Source organism: Schistocerca americana, chromosome X (genome assembly GCF_021461395.2).
Source record: "Schistocerca americana isolate TAMUIC-IGC-003095 chromosome X, iqSchAmer2.1, whole genome shotgun sequence".
Classification (NCBI taxonomy): domain Eukaryota; kingdom Metazoa; phylum Arthropoda; class Insecta; order Orthoptera; family Acrididae; genus Schistocerca; species Schistocerca americana.
This window is the reverse complement of record NC_060130.1, coordinates 713,635,049-713,659,395: the sequence shown is the minus strand read 5'-3', so window position 1 is coordinate 713,659,395 and position 24,347 is coordinate 713,635,049. Positions and strand designations below refer to the sequence as shown.

General features: G+C 38.2%; 1 protein-coding gene across 2 annotated transcripts in view; it reads right to left on the bottom strand.

The window, feature by feature from the left end:
* LOC124555073 (glutamate receptor ionotropic, kainate 2-like) overlaps positions 1 to 24,347 on the bottom strand; it is a 512,372-nt gene that overhangs the window by 66,219 nt on the left and 421,806 nt on the right. For both annotated transcript variants that reach the window (XM_047128860.1, XM_047128861.1), the window contains exons 13-14: positions 22,959 to 23,096; positions 10,918 to 11,116 (exon numbers count right to left, since the gene is read on the bottom strand). In XM_047128860.1, coding sequence (XP_046984816.1) covers positions 10,918 to 11,116; positions 22,959 to 23,096 — 337 coding nt within the window. The remainder of the gene's footprint in view (positions 1 to 10,917; positions 11,117 to 22,958; positions 23,097 to 24,347) is intronic.

Genomic DNA, 24,347 nt, shown 5'->3' with positions numbered 1-24,347 from the left:
AATAGTTACTTATCGCTCTAAACACTGGTCCTTTATACAGTAGGTTACTACTTGTGATGCAGCTTTTCAGCTCACTGCTACTTGCCATGTAGCTGATATAGCTCAATTCTTGAATCTGGTTATTCCAATAATTTGTAGAAAGAATGACTGAGGACACGTATTTTAGTATTTTTTAGGACTGGTTGAATTTGTCAATTTATTGCTTTATGTTAAATGGGGGCTTGATGAATACCTTTGCACCAGAGTAGATAACTCCACTCCGAACGCCAGAAAAGGAAGCAAAGTATACATAAAACATGTTTTTGTGTCTTTTTGTGTGATTGTGTGAATCTCAGTTCAGCTGAAGCTGTTTTTTATTGCCAGCAACAAAAAATCATTATGAATTAAATGTATTGGCCAGTGAGTTTAAAAATTCCCAGACCTTTACAAAGGGTTTCTACAACATATATAGTTATATACTTCACAAAATGTGGTTACTGCTAACTTCTCTTGAATGAACACTTCTCACTGCATATACTCTACATGTACTGCTTCACAAGACAGTTCCATATGACAACAAGGTACGAAAATATCCAAAATAAGCCAACACTCTTGCCTTTTTATCAGCACAATGAGAGGTGCTTCTAGGGGCAAGATGTGTGAACTGTGCTTCTTAGTTAGTTTTCCTGGGCATTGACTACATTTTATCTTGTTATCCAACTGTACCCCAAGGAATGTTAGACAGGGTATTTCACTTAGAATATGACCATTATGTCTGCTACGAATACTAGCAGATCATAATATGAGTGTTTGTGAGATGAAGAAAAACTTTTGGGCTTTTTCAGTTGCCATTTTAAGACATAACAAGCGGGAACTACTCCATTTGTTATGACTTTGAGTTCTGATAATAACTTTTTTCTTTTACTTATTTTTCAAATACTGTACATTTTCTAAAGCAGTATACAAGTGGTAGGTATTCAGATATTTCAGAACCTTAACTAAGCTCTTCCCCACTTAGATTTATTATTCAAGGCATTACAGTCAATGCGCTGATTCTTTTCATGTCTGTAGCTTTCATGAGAGCTTTACAGATCAAAAGCTGGGCCTAATTGAAAATGGTGTCATAGTTTGTGTTGAGAAATATTAAATGAACCGATCTGTATATTTAAATAAATTAACATACACCATTAAAAATACAGGCAGTCCAACTTTTCAAAAACATATTCCAGTTTCCATAAAACTAATTAACTTATGAAATAATTAATGACTAAGTTCCAAACCATTGTAATTTTCCATTGAAGATTTTGAGTCTATGCTTGTTAGGTTCCAGACTTCAACCTTATACTGTTGTTGTCAAAATAGTTATGAGGAAGATGACATCCTTTACTAACTGATTAAGTCACTAGTTAAGAATTTGCATTATTTATAATAATATTAAATATTTTTCAAAATAGAAACCATACTCATAAACAGGTTATTTCCAACACAGATGAATAAATGGATCTATAAATGTTTCTAACTTCCTAACCAATAACATATTTCATAAAACATATTTCTGCCATAGCATATAGTCAACTTGGATTAGCAAAATTTAACCTAGCAGTTTTTCAAACAATTATGTAATTTCCAAAATAGGAATTTGTATGTACATCAGTCTTTAAAAAGCCAACCCTCCACCCCCCCCCCCCCCCCCTCTCAAAAAAAAAAAAAAGAAAAAACAGTCTGTCATTGCTCAAATGTGAATATACTAACATCTCTGGAAGAGTCCAAGGCATGCTAGCAATCACAAAGCATATGTGTACAACCTATCTAGCCATCATGGTGCTAACACCTCTTACATTAACGTCTGTAGTCAGAATTAACTTGGGCAACTTCTATGTAGTGGAAAGTCTGTGACTGGCAACCATTACATAACATCTATCTGACAGTATTACATATCCATGAAAGTATGTGTCCAAACAACTACCACCTTATATCTGGATTTGTGCAATGATTATTTTACACATTGACTGTTTCAGTTATATGACTTAATTGAAAACATTATTGTGTGCACTGTTCTATTCATCATGCTACCACTGTGCAAAGTGTTCACTGATGATTATGTTACTCCACTGAGACAGCATTACAAAGGTTATGTACGGAAATAGAAATGTGGAGATTTCCACCTATATAAGACATCTGAATGTGAAACTGGACCTGTTCTTGCATTTGCAGTGTTAAAAAATGTGGAACGAACCACTTAACTGTAAAAGCTGACCAGTGCACATCATTTTCATTATCCTTGAACACAGTTTTTGACTATTTTACCAAGATGTTGGGGTATGAAACACCAAGGACTTGACAATGTAAGCTGGTAGGAAACAGTACCAATCTGAGCTGTGCTTCCTAAGAATGAACCCTTGATTAGTACACTAATGTCATTAGCAAATATTAGTTACTGAATCACCCTTTAAAGTCATTGGGTTATAAGACACAGAAGCGAAGAGCAAGACTGGGACAAGTACACACTGTTTTCCTTTATTCTGAGGTTAGTTTCTGGCCTGTGGCAGAGTCTGTCAATGAAACCAACTTGATTTTCTGTTATGAAGGTAAATCCCCACCCTTGCAAGACTGTTGAAATTAATGTTATCATATTTTAGTTTGTCAATTAGAATTATGTGATTCATACATTGAAAAGTTTTGACATGCTCACAAAATAGAGCAACAGGATAATTATTTATTTCCCTTCTATCAGAACTTCAATTGTAATGTCTTCCATTGCCTTCTCTGTGGAGACACTTTTACAAAAGTCAAACTTTGAGATAATTAAGATCTTCTGCTCAGTTAAATGAAGCCATACTCTCTCATTGGCCTGTTTCTCAAACTCTTCTGAATAGACTGGATGAAGTGAGAGAGTTCTGTAAATAGAGGTGGTTTGCTTAGCTACAGTTTTAGAGATGAGTGTTACTATAGTGTATTTAAGTAGTACATCAATAAATACAGCCAGGATCATTGATTGATTACAAATGTAGTTTAAGGATAATCCTATTGATTCAGGACCAGATTTTAATATTTTGCTAGAAACACTACCAAAGCCAACAGAATTACCACTTATTAGTGACACAAACACATTGCTAATTTCCTTAGAAGCTGTATCTTTGACATTAATGTTTAATGGTGGAAGATACAGTGTCTTCACAAGTAAATCTTATCCAAATGGTATAAATCTGATCCATCTGTATTTGGTTGTTTATTTGTGGGTACAATGTTTGCTGCGACTATGAAGAAGTGGCCAATGATTTGAAAGTCTCAAATTTTCTGGCAGCTCAGTTTCTCTCGGTTGTATGTTTCTTGTTTAAGAATATTGCAAATTACTTTGTCAGTTTCTTGGAGTGCTTTATTTTTTTAATATAGTGCCTAAGTTTCACTTTTATGATGACACAATGAAGGATTTTTACAATAGACGTGGTAATGGAGATTCAACTCTCAATATCTCAATTTGGCAGAGCTGTCTCTTCTTAATAGAAGACCCTTTAATCCTGTGTGTTATTCATTCTTTATCAATACTACTGTTCTATTAGATTGCACATACTTTTCACACTTTTTGTTCCATGAACCAATAATATTGAATTCCTCAAGAAGTACAACATGTCATAATCATAATACATATAAAAATGTATGCTAATTACCATTTCACACATCCTAAATGAAATAATCCTCAGAGGTGTGGAATAAGTCTAAAACTAAAACATATTTGCGTTTAAAATATGATGACAAGCTTATTACTAAACATATAAATGTACAATACTCTGAGACATGTATGATAATTGTTAGTCTATTGTAGCCATCCCCCCATGAACCATGGAACCTGCCATTGGCGGGGAGCCTTATGTGCCAAAGTGATACAGACAGCCGTATCATAGGTGCAACCACAATGGAGGCGTATCTGTTGAGAGGCCAGACAAACACATGTTGCATAAAGAGGGGCAGCAGTCTTTTCAGTAGCTGCAGGTGCAACAGCCTGGATGATTGACTGATCTGGCCTTGAAACATCATCCAAAACAGCCTTGCTGTGCTGGTACTGTGAATGGCTGAAAGTAAGGGGAAACTACAGGCGTAATTTTTCCTGAGGGCATGCAGCTTTACTGTATGGTTAAATGATGATGGCATCCTCTTGAATGAAATATTGTGGAGGTAAAATAGTCCCCCATTGGGGTCTCCAGGTGGGTACTACTCAGAAGGACGTCGTTATTAGGAGAAAGAAAACTGGCGTTCTATGGATCGGACAGTGGAATGTCAGATCCCTAAATCCAGCAGGTAGATTAGAAAATTTAAAAACAGAAATGGATAGGTTCCAGTTAGATATAGTGGTGATTAGTGAAATTCGGTGGCAGGAGGAGCAAGACTACTGGTCAGGTGAATACGGGGCTATAAACAAAATCAAATAGTGGTAATGCAGGAATGAAGAAAAAACTAGGAATGCAGATAAACTACTACAAACAGCATAGTGAATGCTTTATTGTAGCCAAGATAGACAAAAAGCTTACACCTACCACAGCAGTACAAGTTTATATGCCAACTAGCTCCGCAGATGATGAAGTTGTTGAAAAAAGGTCTGATGTGATAAAAGAAATTATTCAGATAGTTAAGTGAGGCAAAAATTTAGTACTCATGGGCAATTCAAATGTGATTGTAGGAAAAGGAAGAGAAAGAAAAGCAGTAAGTGAATATGGATTGGGAGTAAGGAATGAAAGGGAAGCTGCCTGGTAGAATTTTGCACAGAGCATAACTTAATCATAGTTAACACGTGGTTTAAAAATCCTGAAAGAAGGTTCCATACATGGAAGAGGGGAGAAACACTGGAAGGTTTAAGATAGATTATATAATGGTGAGACAGAGATTTAGGAATCAGATTTTAAATTGTAAGATGTTTCCAAGGGGCAGACATGGACTCTGACCATAGTTTATTGGTTATGAACTGTAGATTGAAACTGAAGAAACTGCAAAAATGTAGGAATTGAAGGAGATGGGACCTGCATAAACTGAAAGAACCAGAGGTTGTAGAGAGTTTCAGAGAGAGTGTTAGGGGATGATTAACAAGAAGAGGGGAAAGAAATACAGTAGAAGAAGAATGGGTAGCTTTGAGAGATGAAATGGTGAAGGCAGCAGAGAATCAAGTAGGTAAAAAGACAAGGGCTAATAGAAATCCTTGGGTAACAGAAGAAATATTGAATTTAATTGATGAAAGGAGAAAACATAAAAATGCAGTAAATGAAGCAGTTGAAAAGAAATACAAACTCTCAAAAATGAGATTGATAGGAAGCGCAAAATGGCTAAGCAGGGATGGCTAGAGGATAAATGTAAGCACATAGAAGCATGTGTCACTAGGAGTAAGATAGATACTGCCTACATGAAAATAAAAGAGACCTTTGGAGAAGGTCCTAAGTGAAAAAGGGAATGTAAAAAGGTGGAAGGAGTATATAGAGGGTTTATATAGTGGTGATGTAGTTAAGGGCAATATTATGGAAATGGAAGATGACTTTGATGAAGATGAAATGGGAGATGAGAGACTGCTTAAAGAATTTAACAGAGCATTGAAAGATCTATGTCAAAACTTCAATAAGTCACAAAATGTACCAGAGGACAATTTTTTGTTATCTGGTTCAGGAACAGAAGAATAGCATACTCTGTGGAGAGGCCCTTTTGTAATAAAAAAATGACACCGGCTAAGTACCTTGTCTTCAGAGAGTAATTAAAATGTATCAAGAACCAGCATAACTGATGAATCAGGGAGTATATTATAACCTCCTATGTATTATTCCCATTGGGGTCATGAAGACAAGATAAGTTGCTGTGTGCATTTAGGCAATTTAAGTAATCTTTCTTCCCATGGTCCATAAATGAATGAAACAGTTAGAAGGCCTAATAGCTGGTACAAAGGGAAGTAACATCACAGTAGGTAGATAGTATAGATATAAATGTACTATGACCTTTTATCAGTAATATGCCAATGGTTTTGCCCCACTGGATAAGCTTTTTCTTACTCATTCACCAAAGTTAAGCAATGTCAGGCCTGGTTAATACTTGGATGGGTGACTGTCTGGGAGCACTGGGTTCCATTGGCTCAGGGACAGTTAAGTCTGTGAAATGGTATTCAGCTGAATGACTAGCACCAGGCTGTTGCACCATATGACATTATTATTATTATTATTATTATTATTATTATCATTATTATTATTTACATTAATGTCAGTAACATTACCAGTTACTAAGTTTGTTTTGTTTGCAGATGATACAAACATTGAAATAAGTAGTAAGACAAGTATAGTTTTAGAAAAATTGGTGAATGTAATTTCTGTGGACATTAATGAATTTTTTTGTTGTTTTTATTCAGTGGAGTTTGATACATATGGAATATCCATATAATGTAGCTGTTATTTATTTATTCCAATGAAACTAAATTTCCTTGTAGCTGTATTTTTTATTTAATTTTGTTGTTTATCTCACATATGTACTATCAATTTCAAGACAATTCTCATCTTCAGTTACCTATGTAATATAAAACACATTTGTGATCCTCTTCATTACATCCATCATGTAACTATTGAAACTGGTCAAGCACACATCAGTTAACACACATAATAGTTAAATAAAATAATTATGGATTACAACAAATGTGGGATTTGTTTAAAATACTGACAATTGCATAAAACCTACTTATGGTATAAAAATGAGCTATGCTCTTTTTTTTTTTAGAAAGAAGCAAGTATGCCATTTTAATTTTGATGCAGAGAGTAGAGAGTTTCTGACAAGAAGTATCCAGCTGTATGTCAGATGCAATGCAGGTGCCTCCTTTGATCAAGGGACAGGTACAGAACAATTCACAAAGCATAGCATGCCCAATAGGCATCTAGTTATCACATTTAAATAATTTAGATATATGCATGGAGAGTACCATTTACAGTAGATGCTTCTTAATAGTATAAATTGTTATAAGCCATGGAATATGTTATTTCTGCCTCTCTATGCACTGAATCTAATGCTTCCCCTTTAGAGATTGTAGACATACCCGTGGACCCCCAGCAATTACGATCATTAAGATTATACGTATCAGTACAAGTTATACTTGTCATTTATGATTGTATGAATCATTAAAGTAATGAATATGTATCTGCTTATCCAGTGTGGGACAATTTAAATCTCCTAATAGTGAATATCTGGTTCTTTACAAAGTACTGAAGTTTGGCTTAGATTAATACATGCACCACTAGGTATAATCACTAATGCAGTTACTAGCTGTTGCTGGCAGGCAGTCGCATCAGTTACAGAAGCTTGTACAACTTTGTACAGCATAGGACACCCGTAAATACAAATTTCCACTGATTTAGATATTGGAATTCTAAGATTATTTTCTCCCTCCCTTTCCTCACTTTGATAAATGATAAATACAATCAAAATATGGCACTCACAGTTAGAATCCCTCATAATAATTTTATAAACTCAGAGACGTGTTTGATGGAGATATCCTGGCAGATAGATATATCCTAAGTAGGATTTAATATAGTTGGTAACATTTTACACATATCCCACAACTGATGTTATCTGTAGTTATATGATGAGTGTAATGTTGATGATGACATGTGTGCTTTGTGTTACATAGGTACTTGAATATAGAGAACATTGTTATGATATTAAAATAGATAACATTATTTTGAAATCAATAGTACATTTATGTGACAATTATCTAAATACAGTAAAGAATACAGCTGCAAGGAAATTGAATTACATTGGAATAAATCAATAAATGCTTCCTCGAAAATTCTAAGTCACTAAATTTTGAAAATATACATCATATGCAGTTCAGTGATGATGATGATCATGTGTAACAGGTTGTCCCCCTTCCCAGCCCCATGTCCACAGATAGAAGCTGTTGATAGTGTTAAATCCTTGGGATTACAGCTTGATAATACATTTAACTCAGGGTACCACATCACAGAACTGATAAAGCGCCTAAATATCTTGTTATTTTCAATGTAGTTGTTCTCAGACAAGTGTGATATAAAAATAAAATAAAAATAAAAAATATAAAAAATAACTTAATTCATTTGCTTTTACCCAACAGTGTCATATTGGATCACTTTTTGGGGTAACACACCAAGTCAAGCAAAAATTTTCTCAGTCCAAAAGTATGCAATGTAAGTTTATGCAGATGAGTGAGAAAAAAAAAACCCTTAATGTTTGGATACACCATTAGTAGTGTCCTGCTTGACTCAGTCACATAATTTAAATACCTGGGTGTAATTTTGCAAAGTGATATGAAATGGAATGAGCATGTGAGGACTGTCGAAGGGAAGGCGAGTGGTCAACTTTGGTTTATGGGGAGCATTTTAGGAAAGTGTGATTCATATGTAAACAAGACAGCATATAGAATGAGAGTACAACCTATTCTTGAGTGCTGCTCGAGTGTTTGTGATCCATACACTTCCAGATTAATGGAAGACACTGAAACAATTAAGAGGCAGGCTGCTAGATTTGTTACTGATAGGTTACAACATCATACAAATGTTACAGAGATGCTTCAGCAACTCAAACAGGAATCCCTGGAGGGAAGATGACATTCTTTTTGAGGAATACTATTGATAAAATTCAGAGAATCGGCATTTGTAGCTGATAGCAGAACAATTCTACTGCGTCCTATGTACATTGCACGTAAGGAACTTGAAGATAAGATATGAGAAATCAGTGCTCATAGAGAGACGCATAGATAGTCATTTCTCCCTCGCTATATTTGCAAGTGGAGCAGGAAAGGAAATGACTAATAGCGGTACAGGTTACCCTCTGCCACACACCATACAGTGGCTTCTAGAGTATCTGTATAGATGTAGATGAAGATGAATTATTAGTAGTGTGAAGTCAAAAATGTCCGTAAGAGACAAATTCAAAGAATTTGGAATACTAAATAGTGCTTCCCAGTAGATTTATTCCTCACTGAAATTCATAACAGGTAATAGAATCTTTTCCAAACCAGCCACTCAGTTCTTGCAATCAATATTAGAAATAAGAGCAATTTTCACAGAGATTTTAAATAATTTACTTCAGTCCTGAAAAGTGTCCATTATTTAGAAACACATATTTGCGGCGGTTTAAATACTAATAAAGTTCAGTTTAACAGGAGCTTAAAGAATTTATTAATGTCCAACTCCTCCTCCTTCATTAACAAAATTTACATATAAGGGGACTTCAAAAAGTAAGTTAATGTTATTATAGTAGGCCAAGTAATTTTTACTGAATGCTGCACTACACTTCGAAGAGGCTCAGATACATGACACTATTTTTCAACATAGTCACTAAGTCCCTGTAGCAATGTTCAGAAGATTCCACCAACTGTTCAGATGCTTGATGAAAGAAATCCACTCCTTCATCATAGTGTCACTCAAGAACTACTGTGTGAATGTCCTCATCACTGAAAAATCTCCTTGCTGCCCAAATGTTCTTTCAGCCTGTCAAAAAGTTGGAAATCGCATCACACAAGATCTGGACTGTGTAGTGGATGTTTTGATACCTCCAATTAAAAATGTGGATGTAATGCTTATGTTGTGGGTACTTTGTGGGATATTGCATTGTCATTTAGGAGAACAAAGTGTTTGTTTGAATGTCCACATCTCTTGTTCCTTATGATGTGCTATGATGTCAGCATTGCACATTGTGAACTGGCATTAATGGTTGTTTTCTTTGCCATTAACTCATCCACAGCCAAAGAAAACTCTACTTATGGCCTTCCTGCTGATAACATAAAGTTTCATTTCTTCCAAAGAGGTGAGGAGGTGTGTCTCCATTCTTATAGACACACTCTGTGTTGCAGGTATGAAATGATGGGCATATGCCTCATTGCCCATAATGATGTGGCTTAGGAAATCATTATCTTACATGGGGTATTGCTCAAGGAAGTCCAGAGACACTATAGACTTTTTATCCTCTATGTGCTGGTGAAAGTGAATGTGGAACCCAGCATGAGCACAATTTTCAATACTGCAGACAAATTCTGATGGTTGAATGAGAGCTGCCTATTGAGATGCTCACCTGCTGAGAAATGTCCACAACAGACACACTGCAATTTCTGCAAATCAGTTCCTCAATTTCCTGGACATTGATGTCTATGGTCAGTGTCAATGGCCTTACTTCCTAATCAGCATCACCCACATCTGTGCATCCTTTATCAAACTGTTGGCATCATTTCACCATGGCTGTACGTAACATCGCATTTGGTCCATATACTGCCAGAATTTAATGGTTAATCCATATGTAATTTAGATGTTTTGCCCACAATAATCATCCTGTCCCATGTATTTCAGGTTTGAAGTACATTTCCAGTTACTGCAATATTTCACTTGCCACTTTGACGCACCTGTTATCTGTACTGCAACAGAACTTTGTATGCAGGAAACATGGAACATACACTCTCTTCTGACAACGTACTACTTATATTGCACAACGGTCTTAGCATGAGATATGTATAAGATACTTGTTGTTTATTATATACCTAAGAACAGAAATATTTTTATTTTGTTGTTAACAGTACCATTTCTAGTTAAAAGAATTAGCAGCAAAAGAAAATGTCACATACTAAGTAATAATAAGCTCTCAGTTCATTTGGGTCTTCTAGAAGAATGCTATAGCTTTGGACACATGGCAATAGACAGAAATATACTGCTGCAGATGCCAATTGTGGCAGTATAATGCAGGACATGATTGGGCAATATATTATTATCAGATGGGATATTTCCAGCGAGACTGAAATACAGTATTGCCAAACTCCTTACCACTTAATGAAGAAGATAATGAAGCAGATATTCCTTCTATCACTACAACTACTTTTAATACAAAATGTTTGCTCTAATAGTTTTCTTCTGAATTTCATAGCAATTTCAATAGCACATTAAGGAAGAACTCTTTACATACTCTGAAGAAATTTAGTGTAGAGCCACCTCTCTTTGCTCCATATTTGATTGTGTTCTGGTCTGCTAAATCTTTGACATTTTTTATTGGTTGATACATGCTTTCAACTGTAAGGAAGGCTGCCAGATTTGCTGTGTATGATGAAACCATGATAAGAGTGAAAAACCACCATATACCAGCAACCATTCTCGTTGACACAGCACTGTAAGTACAAAGGATACACACAGATAATTATATATTCTTTCATAAATAAATCATTATACTATAATTTTATATAGTTACTGATCGAAACAAAATCACTGTTAAGGCAATGGAGCATAATCTCTGACAGAAGTACAGAATTTTATTTATGTACCATAATTTATAACGGTTTTTTAGTCTCCTGGAGTTTCTCAGTGTTGCAATGCCACCAAAGATTTCTAATTTAATGGGGCATTTTGTACCATGTATGAGCATTGTCCTTATTGTTTTCTCTTGGTACAGTTGTTTTTGGGTTGGAGGGTTGCATACATGAAGAGAACTTCTTAATGTCAAATTTAACGTTAAAATACACACTAAGGTAGAAGGAGATGGAAGGGAAATTAATGCAAAATGAAGGAATTATCTGAATGTGATGGAAATTTGATAGATGTCATCTAAATGTACAGACAAACGAATGATTACACTTTCAGAAAAATTGTATGATTTATTCACAAGAAAGAGCTTCACAAATTGAGTAAGTCAATAATGCATTGGTCCAGCTCTGTCCCATATGAAAGCAGTTATTCAGCTTAGCATTGATTGACGGAGTTGTTGGATGTCCTCTAGAGGGATATCATGCCAAATTCTGCCCAGTTGATGCATCAGGCTCTCAAAATCCTGAGCTGGTTGCAGGGCACTGCTCATAATGCTCGAATTCTTCAAATTTTCTCAAATGGGGAGAGATCTGGTGACCTTGCTGGCCAAGATAGGATTTGGTAAGCACAAAGACGAGCAATAAAAACATTCACCATGTGTGGGTGGGCATTATCTCACTAGACTGTAAGCCCAGGATAGCTTGCCATAAAAGACAACAAAAATGGATGCACAATATCATTGATGTACTGCTGTGCTGTAAGGCTGCCACAGATGGCAACCACAAGGGTTCTCCTATGAAAAGAAATAGCATCCCAGACCATCATTCCTGTTTGTTGGACTGTATGGAAGGTAACAGTCAGGTTGTCTGAGGCATCTCCAGACATGTCTTTGACCTGGAATCTCATTGACTGGAGTACAATTGTCTTCATTAATGAGTCCCACTTTGAACTGCACCCCAATGATCAGCAATGACATCGGCTGCCATTAGGCCTGACAACCACAAGTTATAGTCTGAGGTGCCATTTCATTTTATAGCAGAACCTCTTTGATTGTCACCTGCTGCACCTATACAGCACATAGATACCACCACAGGATGTTCTGCATTCTGTTTTGTTGCCCTTCATGGGAAAGCACCTGGGGCTTACATTTCAGCAACATAATGCCCACTCTCACATGGTGAGAGTTTCCACTGTTTGTATTCATGCTTGCCAAACCCTACCTAACCAGAAAGATCACCAGATCCCTCCTCAGTTGAGAACTTTTGGAGTATTATGGGCAGGATCCTCTGATTAGCTTAGGATTTTGGTGATCTAATATGCTGGCTGGGCAGAATTTGGCATGATATCTCTCACGAGCAAGCCAACACAATGCCAAACCAAATAGCTGCTTTTTTTTTAAGGGCCAGAGGTGGACCAGTGCATTATTGATGTTGTATCATGCAATAAGCCATCTGGTTCATGTATTTTCTCAAATATACAATTTATTCTTTTCTTTCGATCTTATTTGAAATGTTTTAAACTCAGACTGTATAGTAGTATATGTTGTCCTAACACAATTAACCCCTGCAGGGGGGAAAAAATCATAAAATTGCTGTACTACAAAATGATAAATTTTTGTTCATTTGAATATATGTTGTCGTAATTGTTCTATTGTGCTTTTGAGTAAATTTCATTTTCTGTAAACTATTTTCAATTTAATGTTCTATGTTTTGATCTTAGTATGACTATACCTTTACTGATATACTTTGAAACAATGTTAAATGGGCACGAGGTTGGTTATATGTTGTCTGGCAGGAAGGAAGGTAGGAAGGAGGAAAGATGTAAAGTTTTCTGGAGCAGCATACAAGTGGACTGTATTTCACTGAGTGAATATTGTAATTGATAGCAGCAAGGCTTCTAGGACTATTAAAAATGAAAATTATGTTTGAATTAGTTTGATGTCCATGTTAGTCAAAAAAAAAGGTCAACATATAGGGTTTACAGACCTACAAGAGAACCTGGTTTCCAGACAGAAGGAATTCAAGCAACAGATTTAAGGAGATCCCTAAAACACAAGATGAGTATTTTTTCTTTAAAACTACCACTAGACCTGGCCAACAATATTTTTACTCCATGAACATTTATTCCAATTAATGGTCATCCAATTGTGTGTAACAAAGGAGGTCATTAAAGTGCTCAATTCATGAAGCTCTTTCTCTTGAATAAATCATCAAATTTTTCTGAAAATATAATCATTTGTCTGTCTGTACATGTAAACCATATCGTCTATCATTTTCTGTTCTATTCAGATACTTCCTTCAACATGTATCATTTTTTGTCTTAGTGTTTAATTTCCTCTCACTATAATGTTCCCTTAGCAAAGCATGGGACAAAATTTTGGTATGTCAACAGTTGATGAACAATGTAAATTGCAGTGATTTAATTCTTTGCATGTTGGGTTCCTGAAGAAAAGTAGGAAAGCCATCTCACATTCTTGATCTTCTCTAGACAATTGTGCTGGATGGCAGTGTCCAGATTTTGCAATATTTTGACAAGCAAACTTTTTGACATCCTGAGAGAACCCTGATGACTGAATATCTTCCCATGAGCCACGGCCTTGTTACTATCCCTCCTGTTATCTTCCCTGAATTCTCTATAGCCAGGCATGGTTTCACTGGCAAAGTGGGGAGGAATTCAGCCACAGTTCTCACTCATCATTACACCACTGCAGTATGCTGAATGCTGCTGGGAGGAAGGAAATAAGTTATTGCAATATCGTCCTAGCTCTTTAGATGGTTTGGTGTGAATGGATCTTCATTCCAAATTGACATCCTATGATTTACATAGTAGAAAACTGCTGTCCCTATTTAGAAGCACTTCATATAGATGAAGTTCCACAGATTCTTTTAGGATGTCATTCCTGTTTGTGCTGGGCTGTTGTAACACCTTGATGCCTTCATAGTTCATGCTAAGCACTATGAAGAAACATTGTTTTTTGACTGCTAACAATGTTGATTACTCTCTGTATGTATGATGTTTATGATCCATGCACCTTTCTTTCATTTCTTATATATAAAGTAGTAGTAGTAGTAGTAGTAGTAGTAGTAGTAGTAGCTTTATTCATCCATAGATATCTTTTTACAAGGATATAAGGCATGTTGAGGTATTTACAAGTTTAGACCAATTTAAAATAAGCTAATTCATATACACATACATTTACAGACTTCTAGTAGGACACAATCATTAGATATACTCCTAGTATACAATACTTTTTTTAAAATAACTTGTTAAATAAGGTAATACCACACCTTTCACTCGTATCTCATTATCAGTCACTGCACATACTATACACACATTGTTGTGACAGTGCCACGAGATTTAAAAGTGCCGCTACGTCAGTAAGCGAACACGGCGATAGAGGCGCTCCGCAGCTCGGCCGAGCGCGGGAGCGCCACCTGGCTATGAACGGCGCCGGCCGCATGTCACGGCACGGCAGTCGAATGACAGATACGGAGTTAGTAGCATGTAACTCGCTAGTGTTTCTACTTTTGTATATCCACACAATTTATTAGTGATTAAAGATTATAACACTTTTTGGCGACGAGGTCGGATATTTTTTTTCCTGCATTGTGGATTTGTGTGTTCGTGTCGGGGCAGACATGGAACAGCTTATGCACGCGCTCATTGAACAACAAACGCAGCTGACGGCTGCTATTCAGGCGTTGTCGACGTCGCTTACTCATCGTCTGTCTTCCTCTTCTCCGCCTCCGTTCCCTCCTTACGACAAGGCCGCTGAAGACTGGGAGGATTATGAGAAGCGTTTGCGGCAACACTTCTTGGCTTTCGGCATTGTTGACGCTCCTATGTGTAAGTCGTTATTTCTATCTTGGATTTCCCCACGGATCTACCAGCTGCTATGTCAGTTAGCCCCTCTGCGGGAACCTGCCTCTCTGTCCTTCCAAGAAATGTGTGATTTATTGTCTAACTATTACCAAAAAAACACCCACGTCGTTGCCGCCCGCGTGGCATTCTACCGGTGTCGTAAACAGCCCCTTCAATCCTACCGGGCTTGGGCGGCGGAACTACACGGTCTGAGTCGGAAATGTCAGTTTTTCACGGACACTCATCATGAGTCTTATGCTGATTCAATGGTTAGGGACGCTATTCTACGGCTTGCTCCTGATAAAGAAGTTCAGCAACATGCCTTACAATTGCCCAACCCGTTGTTGTTGGAAGTTCTCAGCATCGCTCAATCTTTTGAAGTGTCTCACGCTGCTGGTGCGCAAATAGACGCGTGGTGTGATGTAGGCGCTGTACACACCACTTTCGACGCGGACAATTTGCCTGTTTCACAGGGAAACGACGATGTGGCGGCGGTGCACTCGCGTCAACAACGTCGCGTTGGGCCGCCACACTCGCAGCGAAAACGGCAACCACAGAAGCAGGTTCGTTCTGCACTTCCTTCTTGTCCACGTTGCTTCGTACAGCATGACAGGGTCGCATGTCCAAAATGTTTGGCCACGTGTAATTCATGTAGGAAACAAGGCCACATTGCTTCTGTGTGTCAGTCCCCTAAAGTTCCTGTCGACGAGGACGAGGCATCGGACATGGATGTTAACTGTGTGCTTTCTCAAACAAATAAGTTGTTTGTTACTGTTCGTGTTCTGGATAAAGACATTCGCATGCAAGTGGACACTGGCTCTGCAGTAACTCTCATTAATTCTCGCACGTATTTGGAGTTGGGCTCCCCTCCCTTGTCTCCTGTTACGCGAAATCTACGAACTTATAATAAGCAGCAAATTCCTATCGTTGGCCAGTTTGATGCTTCCACTGCCTACAAGTCTGTTGTTAGGCCCCTCACGTTTTATGTGGTGGATCATGCGGGCACTGAAAACCTGTTCGGTTATGATGTTTTCCAGTTGTTCGGGTTCTCCATTGATGATGATGTGCACCTCATATCTGAGGATATTCCATATCAACAGCTGGATGGCTTGTGTTCTGAATTCTCGTCCGTGTTCTCTGCTGGCCTGGGTCGTGCCAAGGATTTTGAAGCCCACATTACTCTTAAACCTACAGCTCACCCTAAGTTTTTCCGGGCTCACCCTATTCCGATGGCGTTGCGTGCACCTGTCAAAGCTGAGATAGACAGGTTAACAGCTTCGGGGATTCTCCTTCCTGTTACATCCAGCGAATGGGCATCGCCCATCGTGGTGGTTTCTAAACCAAATGGGAGTCTGCGATTGTGTGGTGATTTTAAAGCCACTGTCAACGCTCAGAGCCTCATTGACACATATCCTCTTCCCTGTCCTGAGGAGTTATTTACCAAGCTCGCTGGGGGCCAGTTATTTTCCAAACTGGACTTATCGGAGGCGTACCATCAGTTGCCGTTGGATGCATCTTCCAAGGAATTTCTCGTCATCAACACTCCTTGTGGGTTGTATCAGTACCAGCAGTTACCATTTGGCGTCGCTATCATGCTGGCCATTTTTCAGCGGTTTTTGGAACAGCTCACGGCTTCCGTTCCTGGCTGCATCAACTACCTGGATGACATTGTTGTCACGGGGGCCTCCACAGAGGAGCACCTTCGCAATTTGCGTTCACTGTTTCGGGTTCTGCATTCAGCTGGGTTGAAGTGCAATCTGGCCAAGTCACAGTTCTTCCAACACTCCATTGTGTATCTTGGTTCCCACTTGTCCCGTGAGGGTATACGTCCTCTGCGACAGCACGTTGTGGCCATTACCGCCCTACCCCGGCCGTCTACGGTCAAAGAACTTCAGGCGTTTCTAGGCAAGGTTGCTTATTATCAGAAATTCATTCCATCCGCGGCGGCGGTGGCTCATCCTCTGCATCAGCTGTTACGCAAAAACGTTCCTTTCTGTTGGTCCGACGAGTGTGAGCAGGCTTTTGTCCGCCTGAAGGCTCATTTGCAGTCGGCGCCTTGTCTTGCCACATTCCGTCCGGGTCAGCACTTGGTTCTGGCGACTGACGCGTCACAGTATGGCCTAGGGGCTGTTCTCGCCCATCGGTATGAGGATGGGTCGGAACGACCCATCGCCTACACTTCCAAGACCCTCAACGATGCCCAACGGCGTTACTCTCAAATCGAAAAGGAGGCGCTCGCTAACATTTATGCTCTAAAAAAGTTCAGCGTTTTTTTGTATGGTTCTAAGTTTCACCTCATCACCGACCACAAGCCGCTGGTCTCTCTGTTCAGCCCCTTGGCGTCGCTTCCGGATAAGGCAGCTCACCGCCTGCAACGTTGGGCCTTATACTTGTCTCGTTTTCACTATGAGATTCACTATCGCCCCACGGCTCAGCATGCCAACGCTGACGCGTCGTCGCGTTTGCCGATGGGCCCCGACCCGGTTTTCGATCGAGATGAACTACTCTGTTTCCACATTGATGAGGAGGAACGTCGTGCGGTCGAGGGTTTTCCACTTACAGGTTCGCAGGTCGCGTCGGCTACTGCGCGGGACCCGGTCCTGCATCAGGTGATCGGTTTTGTTCAACGGGGTTGGCTGGACAGGACCAAGGGCCGGGCATCGGATCCCCTTCACAACTACCATGCCTTGCGCCTTCGTCTGTCATTATTATTATTTATTTGTATAACTTTTTTTTACCAAACCCCTATTCTGTTTAATAAAGTAATCCTTCAATGTATAAAATGTGTTGCATAATAGGTATTTTTAGCTGCTTTCTTAAATAAGTGCATTTTTGTAATTTCTTTAATCTCTTTTGGTAATTTATTGTACAGTTTTATTCCTTGATAGAAAATGCTGTTTTGAGTTTATTGTTTATTTTTTCTTGGTAAATGTAAGATGAGTTCCATGGTCATGGACAGAGCTGCTTGTGCAGTAATTACCAATGTCATTTTTGATGTGAACAACTGACTGGTAAATGTATTCATATGGAGCAGTTAAAATCACCAGTGTTTTGAACAGATCTTTACAATGAGCTTGACTTCTATTTTTTGTTATTATTCTTATGGCTCTTTTCTGGAGTTTGAAAATTGTGTTCATATTTTGTGCATTTGTTCCCCAAAAGAGAAAGCCATAGCTAAGAATTGAATGTACATATGAATAGTATGTAACTAAAAGACACTGCATGTTACACACTGATGATAGGATTCTAAGGGCATAACATGCTGATGACATTTTGTTTGCAAGTACATCTGTGTGTTCACACCACTTCAACTGAGAATCTATATTCATTCCTCGAAATTTTGCATTTGTTACACAGTCTATAAAGGTGCCATCTACATGTAATTTAACATTGTCATTTTTCCTCTTCAAAATGAAGTCATGACATTAGTTTTCTTTATGTTCAATATCACTTTATTGCTTATTGACCAATCATAAACATCCTTGAGAGTTTAATTTGCTTTCTCTGCAAGGAGTTCTGTTGTCTTCTCAGTGACTACAATATTGCTGTCATTAGCAAAGAGAATTTTTTCACGATGAGTAACACTGCTGGGAAAGTCATTGATGTATATCAGGAATAGTATTGGTCCTAATATGCTACCTTGTGGAACTTCTATATTATTGTATTTTGGTTTTGATAAGTGATTTAGTAAATGTTTGGATCTATTTGAAGTGTGTGTTATGTCTACTCTTTGTACCCTATCTGCTAGGTATGATCAAAACCAGTCATTAGCTATCCTTCTTATTCCTAATGCTTCTAATTTATTTAATAAGACTCTTGTGGTTCACTGAATCAAAGGCCTTAGAAAGATCCAAAACAGATTCCTGTGACACACTCATCTTTATCAAGAGCATCAAGTTCAACTTTTGTGAATTCTACAATGGCTGACTCCATATTTTTGCCATTTCGGAAACCAAACTGTGATTCTCTTAAAAGATTATATTTATCCTGGTAATTCATTAATCTGTCTTTCATAACTGCTCATATTATTTTTGAGAATTGTGACAGCATGGTGATGGGCCTGGTAATTTTCTATGTCTTCTGCAGTACCTTTCTTAAGCAAAGGTACAACTCTTGCCTGTTTTAACTGCCCTGGAAATGTCCCTGATGTGAAGGGTTCATTTATTATATTTGTTAAGGGGCCTTGTATAATCTCTATGCATTGATTCAGTACACAAATTAGTACTTCATCTAAGCCTACTGACTTTCTATTTTTTAGTTTTTGAACAGTTTTATTGGCTTCATTCTCTGTGGTTGGAAGTAACATCATTGTATTTAGTGCAACATTATTTACAGGTGTTGGATTTGTTTTTGGGAATTTTTTTGTAATTTCTCTGCAATACTTGAAAAATGCTCATTTACATAGTTTGCTAAGTGTTGTGGATCATTTATTACCTTATCCCCCTCCCTTAGCAGTATGTTATTCTGCATTTGGTGCCTCTTCCCATTTCCTTTTTTATAACACCCCAGACTACTTTGCTTTTATTCTGTGCTTTATATATTACTTTGTCATTAAGTGACTTTTTTGCAGTAATCAGCACATTCCTATAGATCTTTTTGTATTCTAAATATATACAATTACAGTAATTCTCACATTTATCACTGAGAGTAGATTTTCATTAGTCACAATTTTTGTTTTGAACTTTACAGAAACATCCTCAGATTGCTGCCTTTGCCTACCAATGTGTGACTTGAGATGATAACCAAAAATCCTATGTGAAATATAAATGTTGGGAGGAGTCAAGTTATCAGCTTATCATGTAACTGAGGTGCTGAATTGTCAACAGACACAACAGTCTGACTGAAAAATGTTGCTACACTGTCAAATGATGTCCTACTTCAGGGCAAACTAGTACAAAATAAATACACATACATTTTGATGCACCAGCACAGCTGCAGTTCTCTGGCCAATTACAGTGTTCTGGTGAAACATTTTAACTAAGAAGAGGTGGTCTATTGGATGGAGTGAGCAAGGAGTACAAGGAATGGGAAGGGAGCATTAATGGGGAACATGGCTGATCCACAGGAGGCAAAGGTAGCATATGCACAGGACAGGAATGTGGCACAGGCAGGTGGAGTTGTTGTCATATACAGTGCCATAGAGGAGTGGTCAGGAAAGGGGAGAGACAACAGAGGAAAAAGGAGACTGTGGAGAAGGAGGAGTGAGTGTAGATTGAGTGATGTGGGGTGGAGGGAGGGGGGTTGTTAATACAAGTGGAGATGGTTGTGGGACAGGGACTAGAGGAGAAGGATGCCAGAATGGTTGTTGTGTGGAAGGATGTATTTTAATGGCAATTACCATCCATGTAGTGCAGAGAACTGGTGTTGGGTGGAGATTTTGAAGCAACCACTGAAGCTGAACACTTGCTCAGCAGCATGTTCCACTGCTGGATGGTCAATTCTGCTCTTAGCCACAGCTTTGAGCTGGCCATTCATTCCAGTGAGAAATTGTTGTTGGTAATGCTCACATTAGAGGCCCTACAAAAGTTACATCAAATCTGCTAAATGCTATGACTACTTTCACAAGTGGCACAGCCTCTGATGGAATAGGATACACCTGTGATGGTACTGGAATAGGATGCACTGTGTAGGTGTGTAAGACTGGTCTTGCACCTACATCTTCCATGGGGTATGACTCAAATGGCAAAGAAGGCAATGAGTTGTATGTTGTATATGGATGTACCAGGATATTTTATAAATAGGATTATTGGCTAAATACCACTTTGGGAGAGCTGTAAAAGATTGTGCATGGTATATTTCTCATTTCCAGGCACAATAATAAGTAGCCAAAGCCCTTGCAAAGGGTATAGTTAAGCTGTTCCAGACTGTGGTTATATGGAGGATAAGAGACTCAGTGGGGAGGGGGATTGTTACTTTGCAGCTGGTTCATGGTGATTGTCAGAGAATTAGGGACATGTGTGGATATGACACAGGATAATGGTTTGCAGACTAGATTTGGATGGTAATGCCTACCTGTGGAAGCTTTGGTCGGACCTTCAGCGTACTGGACAAGCCACTGCTTGTCACTGCAAACTAACCATCAACAGCTGGCCAATTTTTAATGTGAAGCAGGTGGTAGATATCAAAGTGCAGTAACTGTTGATGGATAGTGGGCTTGATATGAACAGAAGCTTTTATGAAGCCTTTGGAGAAGCATAGGTCAATGTTAAGGAAGGTGGTGTTGTAGGCCAAGGAGGACCGAGTGAAGCAGATGGGAGAGAAGGTGTTGCGGCTGTAGAGGAATGAGGATATAGTGTCTTGGAAATGGGTGTACATCATTAAAGTAGAACCAAAAAGAAGTCAAACTACACAAGGGATTTGGAATCTTGGAGGGGGGGGGGGGGGTTAGGAAGATTTACAATAGCTCACAAACAGGTTGGCATAAGAGTGTGCCATGGGCGTTCTCATGAATATGTTGTGAATTTGTCTGTATATACTTCTCTCAAAGAGAAGAAGTTTTACAAAATGATTTAGTTTGCAAGGTGTATAAGAAATGAAGTGACTGACTTGGAATAAGTAGGATGCAGGCAGAGGTGTTCAGTAGTGGGGGATGATGATGCATAGGCAGGGGGCATCACAGTTATGACTAGGGATTTGGATGGTAATGGGATCAAAATGGTTGAAAGATGATGAAGGAAGTGGTTTGTGACTTTGCTATGGAAAGCTATGCCGTTGGCAATGGACTGGAAGTATTGATCAACAAGAGAAGAGGTTCCATAGGAGCATGAGATACATTTAGTGTAGAGATTCTGGGATCATCCTGATGATCTGAGCAGGCATTGGAAATCACGCCAGACTTCTGAGACAACGTAACCATGCAGATGTATAAATGTGTGTGAGTATGTTTATTCTGTATGTAATGTGTGTATGAATGTGTGTGTGTATGCTTGATTTGTGCTTAATGCTGAAGGACATGAGCAAGTGCTTAGCAATGTTTTTCAGTCTTGTTTATGAGTCTATTGATTTATTAATGCCTCTACTACATGGTAAGTTGTTACCTTTACTCCTCCCAGAACCATGGTATAACTTGACTTATTCCACATCTCTGAAGGCTTTCCTTGATGATGGGATTTACAAAACACAATATGTGAGAGATTAAGTGAGTAGCAGCATAGTTAACACTCTTGCATATGGTTTTCAAAAAAATGGTTACAAAACTGCCAAATCCAACATGCTTCAATGCTAAAGGGGCCTATGCACAGATTGCTAGTGAGATGGTATACAACTCTTATTTTAGAAACACATCAGCTCAATCAGAAGAACACTCTAACAACACAAGGTCTCTTGGCCATAAATTTCACGGGCCCTGTGTACCTAAGATGCCTTCACACTGTGGCAGGTGATGGCAGCTGGAGACCTATAGGTGTAAATCCTGTCCATGCAGGTGCCCCCTCTCCTCACTAAACACATATTTCATTTGAAAATCATGCAGCCCTGAAGTGGTTGCTAATCTTCCCAGCTATGCAGCATATATATATATATATATATATATATATATATATATATATATATATATATATGTGTGTGTGTGTGTGTGTGTGTGTGTGTAATGAATGAATGACAAATAAATACACTGCACTATACTAAAGTGTACCCATTATGAGTTGACTGCACAGGCTATTTGACATCTCCATTTTGTGTAAAGGAACTTTAGATGAAGGAGGGGAGAGATCACAATCAAACTAAGTTTCCAGCTATAGAGGGCTACACACACACACACACACACACACACAGACATACACATACTCACAATAAAACCTTTTGTACACTCTAATGCCTTTGAGGAAAATATATTGGCATTTAACTTACATTGGTGCTATTTCTGTGCCTTGTTGCATCAGACTTCCAATTGTGAACCATAAACTGTTACTCAGTGTAAATTGGTTCTCCAGTGTTTCTGGTTCTTCAATGCAGGGGTATGGGTTTGTCCATTCATATGGACTGATCCTGAAATAATAGACAAAGTTAAAAAAGGGCAAGGAATTGTAAAGTCAGTTTACTACTTAAAAATGCATTTCATGGATGCAGAATATTAGGCATGATATGAATCTATTTAGGCATGTAGGAAAATGTTTAAACAGTAATTTTAGAAACAATTATTCTACAACTACATTTACATCCCATAAAGCATCTAACAGAAATTGTATTGTGTACGTTGAGAAAAAAATTTGTGCTAACAAGTAAAACTGACAATTACCTTTCCAGTAAGACCCTGCTGCTATTGTAACTCCATATAGCAGTCCATCAGGTAAGATAGTGTAATGTTTAAGATACTGGGCTCATATTCAGGAATATAGTCATATGCTCGTCTAGACATTCTCACGGGCCCTGTGAATGCCACTGTTGATCCTTCAACAGGACTACTGTTGATTCCTATCCTTTTATTTATTTATTATCTTTTTTGCACATAGCATTTTTATACAATTTGTACAAACAGTAGAAATTTGCAATTCACATGTACAAGAAGCCATTTACAGGTGATGGTCTGTGATGCATCAGAGCTAGTGTTCTACCTCTAATGGCCTTAAAAGGTTATTGAAGTCTAATTCTTCTCTCTTCCAGTAGCCCAAACAAATTTCTAATATTAAATTTCTAAAAACTCTTAGCCCTTAAACTGAGTTTTATTTTCCCAATTAAAAGTAAATGTAAGGAAATTGGATCAATGGTAATGCACAAGACATCTGATGAATATGGGGATAATAGCTAGCTTATGGGCTCTTACTCTAGCAGCCATAAAGTTTGGTCTAAGAAAGTAATAAGTGAAATATAATGTCACACAAAATTTTATGTGGTTTAAAGGCAAGTATTATGATTTTCACAGCATGATTGTTGTCGATATATTATTTCATATAAATAAGACTACTGACATTTTTTTTATAAAGCATCTCATGCTAATGACTAACACTGCTAAGTTAAACATCATGTTACACAGATAAGAGGAAGTATCTAGATGACATTGTTGCAGACCACTATCCCTCCCTCACGAGAAGAGGTTTCATAAATTTCTGACCTATTAGGCCAAATGTAAGAAAACACATAATTCAGGTAGGTTTCCTGTGTTTATCTGTGTGCTGGAAACTCATCAGTCTGTCTTTGCTGTGCAGCAATCAGATAACTTGCTATTGAGATGTTCACAGTGAGCACAAAAGTAAAAAAAAAATGAAGGTCATTTTTCATCATTGAGACTACAATGTCTCT